The 14,315-nt window shown below is 43.7% G+C and overlaps 1 protein-coding gene across 1 annotated transcript in view; it reads left to right on the plus strand.

The window, feature by feature from the left end:
• The window catches only part of LOC122557414 (mastermind-like protein 2), a 445,617-nt gene that overhangs the window by 363,647 nt on the left and 67,655 nt on the right, over positions 1–14,315 (plus strand). Inside the window, exon 2 of the mRNA XM_043705103.1 lies at positions 8,465–9,889. Within this exon, the coding sequence (XP_043561038.1) occupies positions 8,465–9,889 (1,425 nt within the window). The remainder of the gene's footprint in view (positions 1–8,464; positions 9,890–14,315) is intronic.

Genomic DNA, 14,315 nt, shown 5'->3' on the forward strand with positions numbered 1-14,315 from the left:
TTACTGCTGAGTCTGAAATGCATGGAACAATTCAGGCTAATGCTCCAGTATAACTATAAAGAGCCTATGCAGAACACTGCAATGGCTAGCAACCTTCTTTTATTAATTGTGTACAAAGACGTTTCATGAGCTTATGAAACTAAATCAAACACCCAGTCTAAAAAAAGGTAAAGGCTCTAGTTTCATTTCTTTGCCTATTTTAAGATAAATAGCACGCCTGTGACTGAAATTTGTATCATATACTAAACATGGAATATTTACAGGTTGGATAAATGGATTCAGTTAGATTGAGTGGCTGGTTTACAATGTAGAGTGATCTCAAAAGTGTAGATTCAATTCCCACACTGGCCGAGGTTATCAGTGAGGACTTTCTTTCTGAACCTCTTCCCCTCGCCTGAGGCATGGTGACCCTCAGGTCAAAGTGCAACTGCTGAGAGATCAGCCTATGGTCCAGTAGGACTATAGTTACTTTACCTTTACTTTTTCCCAGGTGGATACAGGGAAGTCCACTACAAGACAACATACTGGGCCAAATGTTCATGTCAGAGGCAGGAAATGGAACTAATTATCTACCTACTTTAAGTGAATTAGGATAAATCATCACCTACTTTTTGATTCTTCTGCTAAAATGAATAGATGGAAACTTTAATCTCCTGCAATGTATGTGAGATAGTCTTGTGATGAGAATTCTCAGGGCAAGAACCCAGACATGACACCTTTTAATACAGGGAGGTCACTGCAATGCAGCTACCACACAGTTCTGGCTGACCAGGAAACACTCTCACTCTTGCTGCCTGCCATAACCATTTATAGATTGACCAGTCTGGCTGACATAACTTCATTTTTAAAATCTCTTTCCATGCAGATTCTGTCTATCTGGTGGTTTTAGTCATTGATGTCTGTCTACAGTCACCTTAAAGCAGACTTGCTTGGGTCTTCTTTGGCCAGAGTTCTATAATATCTTCCATCTTGTAGCACTGCAGTGAACTGAGAAATCCAGTGAATTAAATTTCAAGGAACCTGCAACTGGGGATCCATAATCCAACTTTCCTGGGACTTCTGATTGATAGTCCAGTCCTTAAGTAAAAGGATATGTAACACATTCTACCTTCATACTTGTATCTATTGATGGTGTTATTATGAGTGGTGCAATGTAACTATATACAGGGTTGTTATGTATTCCCTGAAGCAGTGCAATATTATGGAAACCATTTGCTCTTTAATGGGCAAGTCTGCATTGGACATCTTACTGTATGTTTTGTGACAGAGAGATTTAAACAGGAATGCACAAACATCTAACTTTCCATTAACATCTGGTTTCTTTTTAAATTAATAATTACAGACATTAAAAATATTGCATCTTCTAGTTCTGATGGATAAAGAAACCTCACAAAGAGTACAGATAAAATTATGTTGACATGTAATTAAATTTAGAACTTTGTCAAAAAAAATGAAATCACTGTGTTGTGGATGTCAATCTATTTGCAGGTATATTGTCCTATGTTCAGTTAGGGAATATAGATTGGAAAAAATATCTTTTGAGATAACTCAGATTACATGTCATGGCTATAGGATGAAATAAGTTCCATTGGCAGTGGTTGACTTTACATTGCTTTGGTTTACTTGTTTACATTTATCGCCAGTGTTGTCGATTTAATATCTCAGATCTATGTAAATACAACACTAGTTTCTGATTGCCCAGGGGCTTTTCTTCAGAATACTGTACACAATGCTTTTAAATGTATACTCCATGCTTCTGGCTCAGGCTTTCAGCTACTGCATCTTTAACTTTGTCAGGATTCCCACACAAGCTTAACCAATCGGGCACAATGAGCATCAGGCTTATATATTCAAACTCAGAACAATTGAATCATTGAACACTCCAGTCAGCTTAATAGATCAAGAGTGCAAGATTTTTAAAATTCACTCATAGGCATTGCTGGGTATATATTACCCATCCCTAGTTGCCCTTAAGAAGATGGTGGTGAGCTGCCTCCTTGAATCACTGCAGTCCGCATGCTGTAGGTTGACCCACAATGATGTTAGGAAGAGAATTCCAGGATTTTGACCCAGTGGCAGCTAACAAACAGCGATACACTTCCAAGTCAGGATGGTGAGTGACTTGGATGAGAACTTGCAGGGGGTGGTGTCTCACACATCTGCTGCCCTTGACCTTCTCTGATTGAGCAAGAAACCAAGAAACCAAGCTTAAGGAATACTTAAGGAATTTTGCATTGCAGGAGGTGCTGTCCTTTGTGTTAATGTTCAAATGGAGAGAAGATCCCATGACACTATAAGCTGGGTAAAAATCCCTATTGGGATTGTGGGTCTACCTACAGCACATAGGCTGCAGCAGATCAACAAGACAGCCCACCACTACCTTCAAGGGCAACTAGGGACAGGAACAAATGCTGGTCCAGCTAGCAATGTCCAAGTCCCTTGAATTAATAATTTAAAAAATGTAGGTGTGTTTTAATGGCATGATGGCCTCTCAAGTCCCTATGGCTTACAGAGCCACCAAGAACATCAAGTCTGTCTTCTGCCCTTAACTAACCTCTGTGGAGAAATTTGGAGGTGGGTAACTGCTTTCTCCTTCAGGACCAGAAAGGAGACCCAATCCCCATCTTGCATTTTCTTGCAGAGAAAATCCAGCCCATGGCTCAAGACTGAATCAGGATTACCATGATGCCGTTTTAAGCCTCTAAGAGTGACCTAAGCTGGCAGGAATGAATATATTTAATTGCTGTGTCCCTGTGAGATATTCAATTAATTAGGGGCTGAGGACATGATACTGGGCATGCATTCTTCACATCAGACAACTTAGTCAAGTGCAACTGGCATAGAGTGAAATCGGAGGATAGAGCAGCAATGAAGAAGAAATAGGATGCTTTGAGGTTAGGGGAGGGAGAGATCTGAAGGGAAAGAGAGAAGCTAGGAAGAAATGAGTAATTGCCAGCCGGCCACAAGTGAATGAATAGGCGGTACTTCCAAATATTCCAGTAGTGGCAGATGAGACACATGTTCCAGCATTGGAAAAACGTGTACATGTGGAATATATTTTAATTCACACTTTAGGGGAAACACTTGTTTTTTGTTTTGAAGCAAGGCCACAGAAAGGTTGCATGTTTCATTGCAGTGGTCTTTTTCAAAAAAGAAAACAAAAGATGTTGTTCTCGGATTAATGATTGAGCAATCATTTTGTCTCTCTTCGACTGCACAAAATAAGTTTAAAGCTTTAAAACCTTAAGCCAGCCAATTTAGTCAGCACTTAGCCAGCTACATTTAACAAAAACACAGTTGGCAGAACTTTGAAGAAAATGCTTAAAATCAGAAGTATATGCACAAGTTAAAAAACACTCCTAGGGGCTCTTCAATTCACCAGAAGTCTAACCAGGAAGCTACAGCCAAAAAAAAAATACTAAATAATCCTTTTAAAATGAAAAAAAACTAAGCTAAATCAATTTAATTTAAAGACATTAATACGGCGTGGTTAATTTATAAAATTTGATGAAAGCAGTATGTTAAAATGTGGCAGAGTAAGTCACTTCTAATTTAAAGGTAAGATATAGAGTGATATTTTTGCATTAGAGACTTGCCGATTACATAAAAGAATAAAATAACAGTTCTGTGGGACTTCACAAAACTAAACATGCTGCACCGTTGAGGTGCAAGTACACATCCAGCCAAGAATTTGTCCAATTTATTGCGATCACCGAAGGATGAGAGTGTTTTTGCAGTTTGAGAAAAAGCTGGAGAATGGGACCAATTTGTTGCTATGGCAACGATTATAACAAATGAATGCAGACTTTTTTTGGAAGCAAGAGTTGTAAACTAGGTTGAATCTTGTGTTTCTTCAGCAGCAAGGCTTCACTTTGGTCCAACATCTGTAACTCATTGTTAATTTTTACACATAGGCAGCTTGACAACTTGTCATGGACCCAGGAGAATATGCATGCAATGGGCATCTTTTGGTTGTTTTTATTAAATGGTACTTGAGCTCACTGATTAGCTGCCACAGCATGTTGCTTGTCCCCAGAAGAAAACTTGAGTAAATCATACTGTGCAGTACACACCAAGCAGTCCATACTGCCTCCCAGCAGCTCAGACAATCAGGCCAGTGTGATACAGCATCATATCCACAGATCATCCAGAGCTTTTCCATTCAGCTGAAATATGAGTGATCATGCCAAGACAAAATGGAATTGTGACTAAGTCTATGCTAAGGATATATTGGTTTAGTCAGCCATGGTTCTGTTGGTAGCACTCTCATCACACAAATCTGAGGGTTGTGTTCTCAAGGCCAACTCCAAAGACCTTGAGCACGGCAGTCAGGCCTGACACACCAGAGGATTGCAATTGTACTGTTTAATTTCCACTCAAGGATGTTCATTCCCTAGGCTATAACCTACACATTTGGTGGCGGGGGTATTTAACGAGGGAGATGGGTGGGGACCTCACTTCCTTCTCTACTCCACCCTGATTAAGTCTGAGGTAGAAAGGTCATTGAAAGATCCCCCGTCATTAGTCAACAGTGGCAATACAATTAGTCAGGAAAGAGGACATTTAATGAGTGACATTTTGGTCAGATATTAAGGATATAGAAGTAGTCAATAAAAATGAGTGGGGATCCTATGGAATTCTCTGCCATAGAATGCAGTTGAGGCCAAAACATTGAATGTTTTCAAGAACAAATTAGATACAGTTCTTAGGGCTAAAGGGGTTCAAATGGTATGGAAAGAAAATGGGGACCATGTATGGGGTTGGATGATCAGGCATGATTAAATTAATTGGTGGAGCAGGCTCTGTGTAATATACTCTCTGTATTACATTTTAACCCAGAATGCTGCTTTAAACTGCAGAAGTAGAAACTAAGAGCAAGTGAGATGTAAATGAGGAAACATTGTAGATGAACAGTAAAGGTGTGGGCTTTGGAAATGTTCTAGGAATAATTGAGGATAACGTTGGGATCTCTTTGGATGGATGAATAGCCTTCCATCTTTATTTTATCAAATTATGATGTGAACATTCCTTGTGGTGCACTTTCAGTCTTGACTGATGGAGGTGCTTTCCAACTGGAGGAAGTGAAATTAGTGGGTTCAGTCCCTGGCTATTCTTATACAGCTCCTTGCAGTCTGTTGCAAAACATCATTGAAAGGCCAAAGTTTCAGGCCTTCCCATCAGCCTGAAATAAGTGTAGGGGCACGGGTGGAAAAGTGTAAATGGGGAGGGGTCTGGCAAAATTTTAAAACTTTCTCAACTTGAGGAAAGCCAACAAAAAAGATAATCCTTAATTGTATAAACGTAATTTTGTAATTCAGAACTTTATGTATTCATGAGAAAAGACACATCTTTCTCCAAGCTTTTGTTTTGCACTCATCAGGACAATTTGCAAGAATACCAATATAACAGGAAAATCAACATTTACACCGAGAAGAGAATGCTCATTGGTTGGGAAATGTACTCTGATGGGTAGGAGCATTGCTATGAGAATGCAAGAGAGTTAATGATGGTGATAATCCTTAACTGTTATGGTAATACTGCCAGCCATCAGAGTCCACTTCCCTCTCATTTAGATTGACTTGGTTTCTTGAGTCAACACCATAGTCAGATAATATCATATTCGCACAGTTTTCCTATGTGCTAGCCCTTGTATAACATAGCCTTATAACAGAGAAAATATAGCGAATGTCGGAGAACTTCAGCAAATCCGGCAGCATCTGTGGAGACAGATACAGAGTTAATGTTTTGAGTCTGGTCTGACTTTTGTTCAGAACTAGTTCAGTTCAGGCTGAACAGGCTTCAGTTCTGAAGGAGTCAAACCAGACTCAAAGTCTTAACTCTATTTGTCACTCCACAGATACAGTCAGATCTGTTGAGTTTCTCAGTCATCCTCTTTGTTTCAGATTTCCACCACCCACAACATTTTGCTCTTGTAATGAAGACCGAGTTCTTGCTGAGGCAGGTGTTTTGAAATTTGTGAACAATGCTAACACCGTTACAAGATCTCAGACTTAAACGTAGACTGGGTTCTATGCTTCCTGGTGTTATAGCAACATTACATATCTGCAACCCATAACGTAGCTGACGGACTTCAAACTGCACTAACTCCATTGCAGTGAGAGTGCTGAAGGTGGAGATCTGGACCTTTTATGCTGGAACATCACATCATAATGTTATCTAATAGGCTTAAAGGTATACTGCTTTTCTTGGATCGTGCAATAACCTAATACAGACCACTGACGTTGTCTGGATTAATAATATTGATAGTATATTACCCTTTAGGATTGTTTTCTGTTCCAAGAAAACCTTTTACATTACACTAGTAACTGGAATTAAGGAACAGTGCCCTGCTGTGGCAGGTTTGGAATTAGATTGAATGTGATATTTAGATCATATGTTTATGGTACAGACTGCCCTGTGCAGCAAATTGAAGATATTTGTAGTCATGTTGGTTTCCTGCCCAGTAGGTTCCTAATCTTTGCCATGTTTTCCTGTGGAAATGCTGAAGGGAGTTGAGAGGCTTCTGAAAGCAGAGGTGACCAGGTTTTGCTTTTCTACTTCCGAAACATCAGTTAATAGCATAAGCACCTGGTTCAGAAGGCTTGGGATGGTATTTCTAAAAGTAAAGATAGAATCAAAAAGTGCAGATCAAGGCCATTTGCCTGTGTTGTCTATGCTAATTCTTTGAAGTTGCTATCCAGTTAGTTGCAGTCTCCCTTGTCTTCCTCTGCAACCCTTTTTGACTTTTTAAAATACCCCATCTGTTTCAGAAGTTATCACTGAATCTATTTCCACTGCCCTTTCAGGAGCGCATTCCAGTTCATAACAACTCATTGCATTGTTTTCAAAAAAAGTCTCCTCATTCCCAACTTTTTGATACTGGTTTTAAATCTGTATTTCTGGTTGCAGACTCTTCTGCCAATAGAAACATTTTCTCCACACCTATTCTTTCAAGGCCCCTTGGATAATCGAAATACAAGTTGCTGGTTGTCTGAGCTATTTTAATTTGAGGGTAGTGAATCAACTTAGAGATGAGCGGGGAAAAAGGAATTGCTTCTGCCTCTAAATAAATACATACAACTGTTTTCCTTTTTAATACCCACCAATGTTAGTACAGGAGAGGAGAAAAAAACACGAGTCTGCGGAAAGCTATCATCAATACAACATACAAACTGTTTTTACACTTGTCACTAAAATCAACATTAAACTTGCAACGTACAAATCAAATTTAAGTACAGAGCTTGAGGCGACATTTCCTCCTGCATATCTCATGTTGAACTAAAACTCCAGATTTAGGCTACACTGTGATCCCACTGTATATTGACTTTCCAGTGATTGTGTAACTAAACCCTCATGTTCCTGGAAGTGTCTCAGATTGTTTTATGAATACAGAACTCAAGCAGTTTACAGCAAAGATGGAGGCATTTCAGTCAATTGTATCCTTGCAGATTCTTTGGTTGAATGCTCCAACAGTTAATCCTACTGCCCTGTGTTGCCTGCTCTCCATGAGTTTATCTGTTCTCCCTTTTTAAAAAGATAGTTAGTCTCTGCATCAATAATACATGGCAAGACATTCCTTGCTCCAACAACCTGCTGTGTGCAATTCAGTTCCTTGGTGCTCTTTTTCTTGTTTAATCATTTCATCAAAATGAAGTATTGACCTGGTTCCTAGCCAATAATTAACTTTACATGTGAGCTTATGTTAAGTGTGTCCCATTTTTAAACAGCCTTTATTCCTGTTGTATTACATCATTGTTTTGTGTGTTCACCTCATCTGGTAGAGATTGTCTAATAGTTGTGTGTTTTGTACCATAAACCAACAATTTCTGCAATTTAGTTTTTTTCCCCCAGTGCATTCATCCAGTTACCCTGGATGCTGCCTGAACTGCTGTGCTCTTCCAGCACCACTAATCCAGAATCTGGTTTCCAGCATCTGCAGTCATTGTTTTTACCTCATACAGTTACCCCTTACTGCATATAATAGGAACAGGAATAGGCCATTCAACCCAGCATGACGATCCCACCATTCAGTACAATCATGGCTGAACCAAAACTTCAATACATTTTACCATCTGATTTCCATAACCCTGTACTTAACAGGTATTCAGAAATTAATCAAATCTCTCCCTTAAACATACAGAAACTCAGCCTCCACAGCCCTCGATATTGCATGGTAGATTCACAATGTTTATTGTTTGTAGACAGAAGCAACAATGATATATGTAAATCCCAGATTCGCACCGATAAAGGATTAACCTATGAGATTGAAAAGGTCTGATAAACACTTGTAACAGATCATTGAAAGTCAAGATTACAATACGATCATTGGAAAGTCAGCATGCAGTGGAATCAGCTTTTCGATCAGTTTGGAATGGGCAATGAAGCCTCCTTTTGACTTGATGTGGGACATTTGTTCTTTTCCAGAGTTGGCGTAACCTCAAACTGTCCTTTTTGTTTCTTTCAGCTCCAGGGATCAATAAAGAGAAAGTTGGAAAGCAACGGCTCACCTGCCAGTCATGACAAAATCAATGATCTCTCAGATGGCACATTCTCAGGCGAGGTTAAAAGGATCTGCCTGGACGATGTCAGTCTTCCGATGGGTCAGGGCGATGCCTCCAGTGTCCTTCGCCCTGATGTGCAAAGCTCCTCGCTGCCAATTGGGCACCGTAGCCAGGCCCTGCAGACCTCTGCCTCCATGGGCCCCTCTTTGGGTTGTGTTGCCCCAGGCACCAATGCAGGCCTCATGGGCAGCAACCAGGCAAACGGGGGTGACATTGGCTCGCAATTTGCCGTGACATCCAACCCGGAGATGAAACCCAGTGTAGGGGACGGCCACAACATGTTCTCGTTTGACTCCAAGGCGGTCAACAACATGCAAACGATGGACCAGGACTTGGAGGACCTTTTGGAGGAGCTGACCAACATGCCCAACCCGTCGCTCAACGAACTCGACCTTCTGACCAACAGGAGCGACCCCCTGAACCTGGGCCTCGTGCAGACCAGCCAGGGCAACACTCGGAAGCCATCTCCTCAGGCGGCCTCCCATTTGGAGAACCCCATACCCAGCCGGGAGTTTTCTCCCAATTACAGCCAGGCACCTGCGGGCTCTCCGCAGCGACGGCCCCCGTCGACGGGTACCTCCTCGTACCCGTTACCGGCGCCGCCCAACCCCATGCCGCTGCCCATGTCCTCGGCGTCACAGAACCAGGCGGCGAACCAGCCGCAGCCGCCATTGTTGTCAGGCGCCGGCGCCAACCGCGTGGGGACCAACTGGCACGAACTGTCGCACGCGCAGCAACTGAAGAAGATCGCCGCGAGCCAGCACCAGCGCTCCGTCACCCAGCAACCGCACCCGCAGCAGGGCCAGGCGGCAAACTGGCCTCCCGTCCCTTCATCTGGGCCTTCCCCGCCCTACCGGCCGGACAAGCTGCCGAGCCCCTCCCTGCACCAGCAGCCGTTCAGCCCGCCCAGCGCGATGCTGCCCAGCATCCCCGCCTCGAGCGGCACCATGCAGAGTTACCTCTACAACAAGGCGCCGTCCAGCCAGCCCAACCGCATCCCCATGATGGTGCAGCAGCCAGCAGGCCTGAGCCAGGGCCCGGTGACTGAGAACGCCCTGCCTTCGGAGCAGCTCTCGTTCAGCAACACCAAGCCGCTGTCGCATTTTGACCCCGACCTACCTGCTCAGAAGATGTCGCAGGTGGCCGGCACTCAGAGCCAGCCCTCGGTGGTGCATTACATGCAGCAGCCCACCGCAGCCGTGCAGCAGCAGCAGCCGCCGCCTCCGCAGCCTGCACCTGCTCAGCAGCCGACAGCCCTGCAGCTGCAGTTTCGAAACAAGCTTCGAATGCACCAAATGAGACTGCACGGCAGCCTTCAGCAGTCATCGGTAAGAGTTTTCTAAAACTGAATGACTGACGTGAACTGATTTGCTGTTTCTTCGAAGCTGACAAAGGCGAATTCTTGTCGGAGCAAATTACTGCAGATGCTGGCATCTGTACTGAAAACAAAAAAAATGTTGGCGATCACAGTGGGTCAGGCCTAGAGAGCGCAAGCTCACGTCTAGATGACTCTTCCATCAGAGCTGAAATGAAGCAGGGGTGCAGCATTTATGCAATGGTGGGGGAAGCAGGTTGGATTGCTGGGGGAGAAAGGATATTGATAGTTTAGATCAAGTGATTGGAATGTGAGAGAGAATCTGAACTGTCAGCATCCTTTCTCTCCCAGCACTGCAACCTCCCCCTCCCCTACTGTTGCATAAATGCTGTCCTTCCACACTTCAGTTCTGCTGAAGAGTCATCTGGACTCCAAACGTTAGCTTGCTTTCTCTCCATGGATGCTGCCTGACCCACTGTGATCTCTAGCATTTGTGTTCAAAGGTGAATGCTTGGCTCCTAAGACCCCAGAAATTCCAACGTACTTGATAGCCATTGTAATAAATGACCCCGGGGATAGTGAACTCTGCAGATGTTGGCGATGTCAGGGTTGATAAAGTATGGCGCTGGAAAAAGCACAGCATCTGAGGAGCAACAGAGTTGATGTTTTGGGCTTAACCCTTCATCAGGACTGGGGAGGGTGAAAGGGGCTAAGAAATAAATGGGAGGGGATGGGTGAAAGTAGGAGGTGAGTGTGATAGATCAGTGGAAAGTGTGAAGCGGATAAGTGGGAAGATGGACAGGTGGGTCAGGTCAAGAGGGTGGAACCAAGTTAGAAGGTTGGATCTGGGATGGGGTGAGGGGGGAGGGGAGATTTGGAAACTGGTGAATTCAAAGTTGAGGCTATGTGGTTGTAGCCTCCTGAGGCAGAAGATGAGATGTTCCTCCTCCAGTTTGCAGGTGGCCTTGTTTAGGCGGTGGAGGAGGCCCAGAATGGACATATCATGAGGGGAGTGGAAGGGGGAGTTGAAGTGGATGGCTACAGGAAGATGGGATTGGTTAGTCCGTACGGACAACAGATGTGGCCTGAACCATTCCGCAAGTTTGCGCTCGGTCTCTGCGGTGTACAGGAGACTACATCAAGAGCAATGGATGCAGTAAATGAGATTCGAAGATATGCAAGGATATCTTTGATTTTGAATGATCCTTTTGGGTCTTTAGGGGAGGTGTGGGTGCAGGTTTTGCACCTCTTCCAGCATAAGCGGTAAGGTGCCAGGTGTGGAGAGGGGGTTGGTGGGGAGTGTGGACCTAATGAGGGAGTCACGGAGAGAGCAGTCCCTTTGGCATGCAGATAGGGGTAGGGTGGGAAATATATTTTTGGTAGTTGGGTTTGGCGATAGGTGGCAAAAATGTCCAAAGATAATACAATGGATTTGGATATTAGTGAGGTGAAACATGAGGACCGGAGACAGGATTCTATCCTTGTTGCAGTTGGAGTCTGGGGTTCAAGCATGGAGGTGCAGGAACTGGAGGAGATGCAGTTGAGGGCATTGTTGATAACAGTGAAGGGGAAATTAGAGTTCTGGAAAAAGGAGCTCATCTGGAATGTCCTGGAGTTGAATCACTCATTCTGGGAGCAGATGAGGTGGAGGAATTGGGAGTTGGGGGGTTTGGAAGGAGTTGTATTCAAGGTAGTTGTGGGAGTCTGTGTGTTTGAAGTCGATGTCAGTGTTAAATTGGTTGCCAGGGATGGAGAGGTCGAGGGAGGGGAGGGAGGTGTCAGAGATGGTCTAGGTGAATTTGAGTTCAGGGTGAAAGGTCTTGTTGTAGTGGATGAACTGTTCAAGCTCCTCGTGGGACACAAAGCAGCGGTAATACAGTCATCGATATAGTGGAAGAAACAATGGGGGATGGTGCAAGTGTAACTGTGGAAGCGGGACTGAAGAGACAGGCATAGCTGGGACCCACGCGGGTCTGGTTTGTGGGAGGTGGGTAGGGTGAGGACCAGTTCTGCCAATGGAATGAGAGTATTGATGGAGGGAACTGGTTGGGTCAGTGGGAGAGGAAAAAATGGAGGACTTTGGGGCCTTCCTCATGGGGAACATCAGAATGGAGGGACTGCTTATCCATGGTGAAGATGAGGTGTTGGGGGCCTGGGAATTGCAAGTCATGGAGGAGAGGACGGCGTGGATGGTGTCTCAAATTGGCTGGCACATCCTGTGAGGAGGAAGTCAATGTTCCCCCTAACCCAGTAGCCATAGGTTTTGAATTTTGTTATGTGGCATCTCTAGATTGCAAAGTACATGTTTTTACCGCTTGCGAGTTGAGTTTTAGCGTACATACAGCACAGATGTATGTGCTCCAAAAATGTGCAGGTCAGGTGAATTGGCCATGCTAAATTGCCCGTAGTTTTAGGTGCAGGGGTAAATGTAGGGGAATGGGTCTGGGTGGGTTTTGCTTCGGCGGTTCGATGTGGACTTGTTGGGCCGAAGGGCCTGTTTCCACACTGTAAATAATCTAATCTAATCTATCTAATCAGAAATAGGCCATTCTGCCCAATCTGTCTGTGTGCTCCATTCGAACCTCCTCTTTGTCGGAACCTGTCATCATAAGCCTTTCTCCCCTCTGTTTTACATGTTTGTTTAACTTGTCCCTGGTAACTATGGTTTGGCAAAGATAAATTTAAATGGAGCATTCAATTTTCATTAACTAGATTGAAAGTATGTTTCCTAGTGCGAATGCACATTTTTAAAAAAAGAATGAATTCTCTCTGCTGACTTCATCAGCTAATGTGTTACTCCCTCCCTCTTCACCACAAGGCCACTTCCCTCCATTAAGACTCCATTTAACTGGGAATTTGGATCGTCCAGGGTTGAGCATTGCTGTGCTCTGTGTTCACTCTTATTGTTTTTAAAGAATTGATTTTGCCGAAGTCGGAGTGAGGTGACTATGATAATAGTTTAGAGCAGCTAAAAGTGACAGTACCATTCAAGGAGCTGGCAAAAAGTAAGTCTTTTGGCTAATGGTTTTTCTGTCATCTTTGAGCAGTACTTCAATGTTAAAATTTGGTGGAAATAACAATACCACTGTGCCATTTAGGGACTTCTGACTTGCAAATCTAGGAATATTGATGGCAAGATTTCTTCAATTATCTTGCAGGTAGTGTTGCTTGAAATATGCCAGAAAAAATAGTTAGTCCTAGTGTGTTTTGAAATTCCCAAACACCTGCTTATTGAAGAGTACTGTGGTATCCTAAGGCTTTCAGTTTAACAGACTGGCTTTGAACCGATGATACTGATTGAGCAAACCTGTTTTACAAAGTGAGAAGCAGATCTTGTATACCCTCTAGAATCTGTGGCTCAGTGGTAGCACTCACATCTGAGAATAGAAGACCACGAGTTTGAGTCTTTGCTCTGAAGGTCGGTACATGTCATGCAGGCTGACATTCCAGTGCAGTGCTGAAGGAGTGCTGTGCTACTGAAGGTGCTGTCTTTTGGATGAAATTTTAAACTGAGCCACAACCTTCCCTTTTGGCTGGATGTAAAAGAAGAGAAAGGGAGTTTTCTCTCGCCCCCTCGCCAATTTTAAAGCCTCAATCAACATTTCCAGAGATAAAAATGTTAAAATATGTAAATAGTTGCTAGATTAGACTTTCATTTCCTCAAATGCTGAAAATTAAGTGGTGATCTAATTGGCATGGTTTGAAAGATGATCAAAGCCTTTCATATGGTAGATAGGGATAAACAATTTTCCTCCATTGAGGAGGTTTACTGTAAAATTACACTCTGGCTGATCAGGGATGATGTTAAGAAGCACTTCTTCACAGAAAGGTAAGTTGAAATTCACCAAGGTTCCTTACATACCACCTTCTAATCTCATGACCACCCCATGACCATGGCCATCGAGAAGAACGAGGGCAGCAGTTGCATGGAACACCATCCCCTACAAGTTCCCCTCCAAGCAACTCACTGTTCTGACTTGGAAGTATATCATCACTCCTTCAGTGTTGTGGGATCAAAATCCTGGAATTCCCTCCCTAAGGGCATTGTGGGTCAATCTCTAGCACAGGAACTGCTGCAGTTAAAGAAGACAGCTCACTACCACTTTCTTGGGAATGGACAATAAATGCTGGCCCAGCCAGTAATGCCCACATAGAGTCATAGAGTCAGAGAGATGTACAGCATGGAAACAGACTCTTCAGTCCAACCTGTCCGTGCCGACCAGCTATCCCAACCCAATCTAGTCCCACCTGCCAGCACCCGGCTCATATCCCTCCAAACACTTCCTATTCATATACCCATCCAAATGCCTCTTAAATGTTGCAATTGTACCAGCCTCCAACACATCCTCTGGCAGCTCATTCCATACAAGTACCACCCTCTGCATGAAAAAGTATCTTTCCCCTCTCACCCTAAACCTATGCCCTCTAGTTCTGGACTC

Source organism: Chiloscyllium plagiosum, chromosome 15 (assembly GCF_004010195.1).
Source record: "Chiloscyllium plagiosum isolate BGI_BamShark_2017 chromosome 15, ASM401019v2, whole genome shotgun sequence".
Lineage (NCBI taxonomy): Eukaryota > Metazoa > Chordata > Chondrichthyes > Orectolobiformes > Hemiscylliidae > Chiloscyllium > Chiloscyllium plagiosum.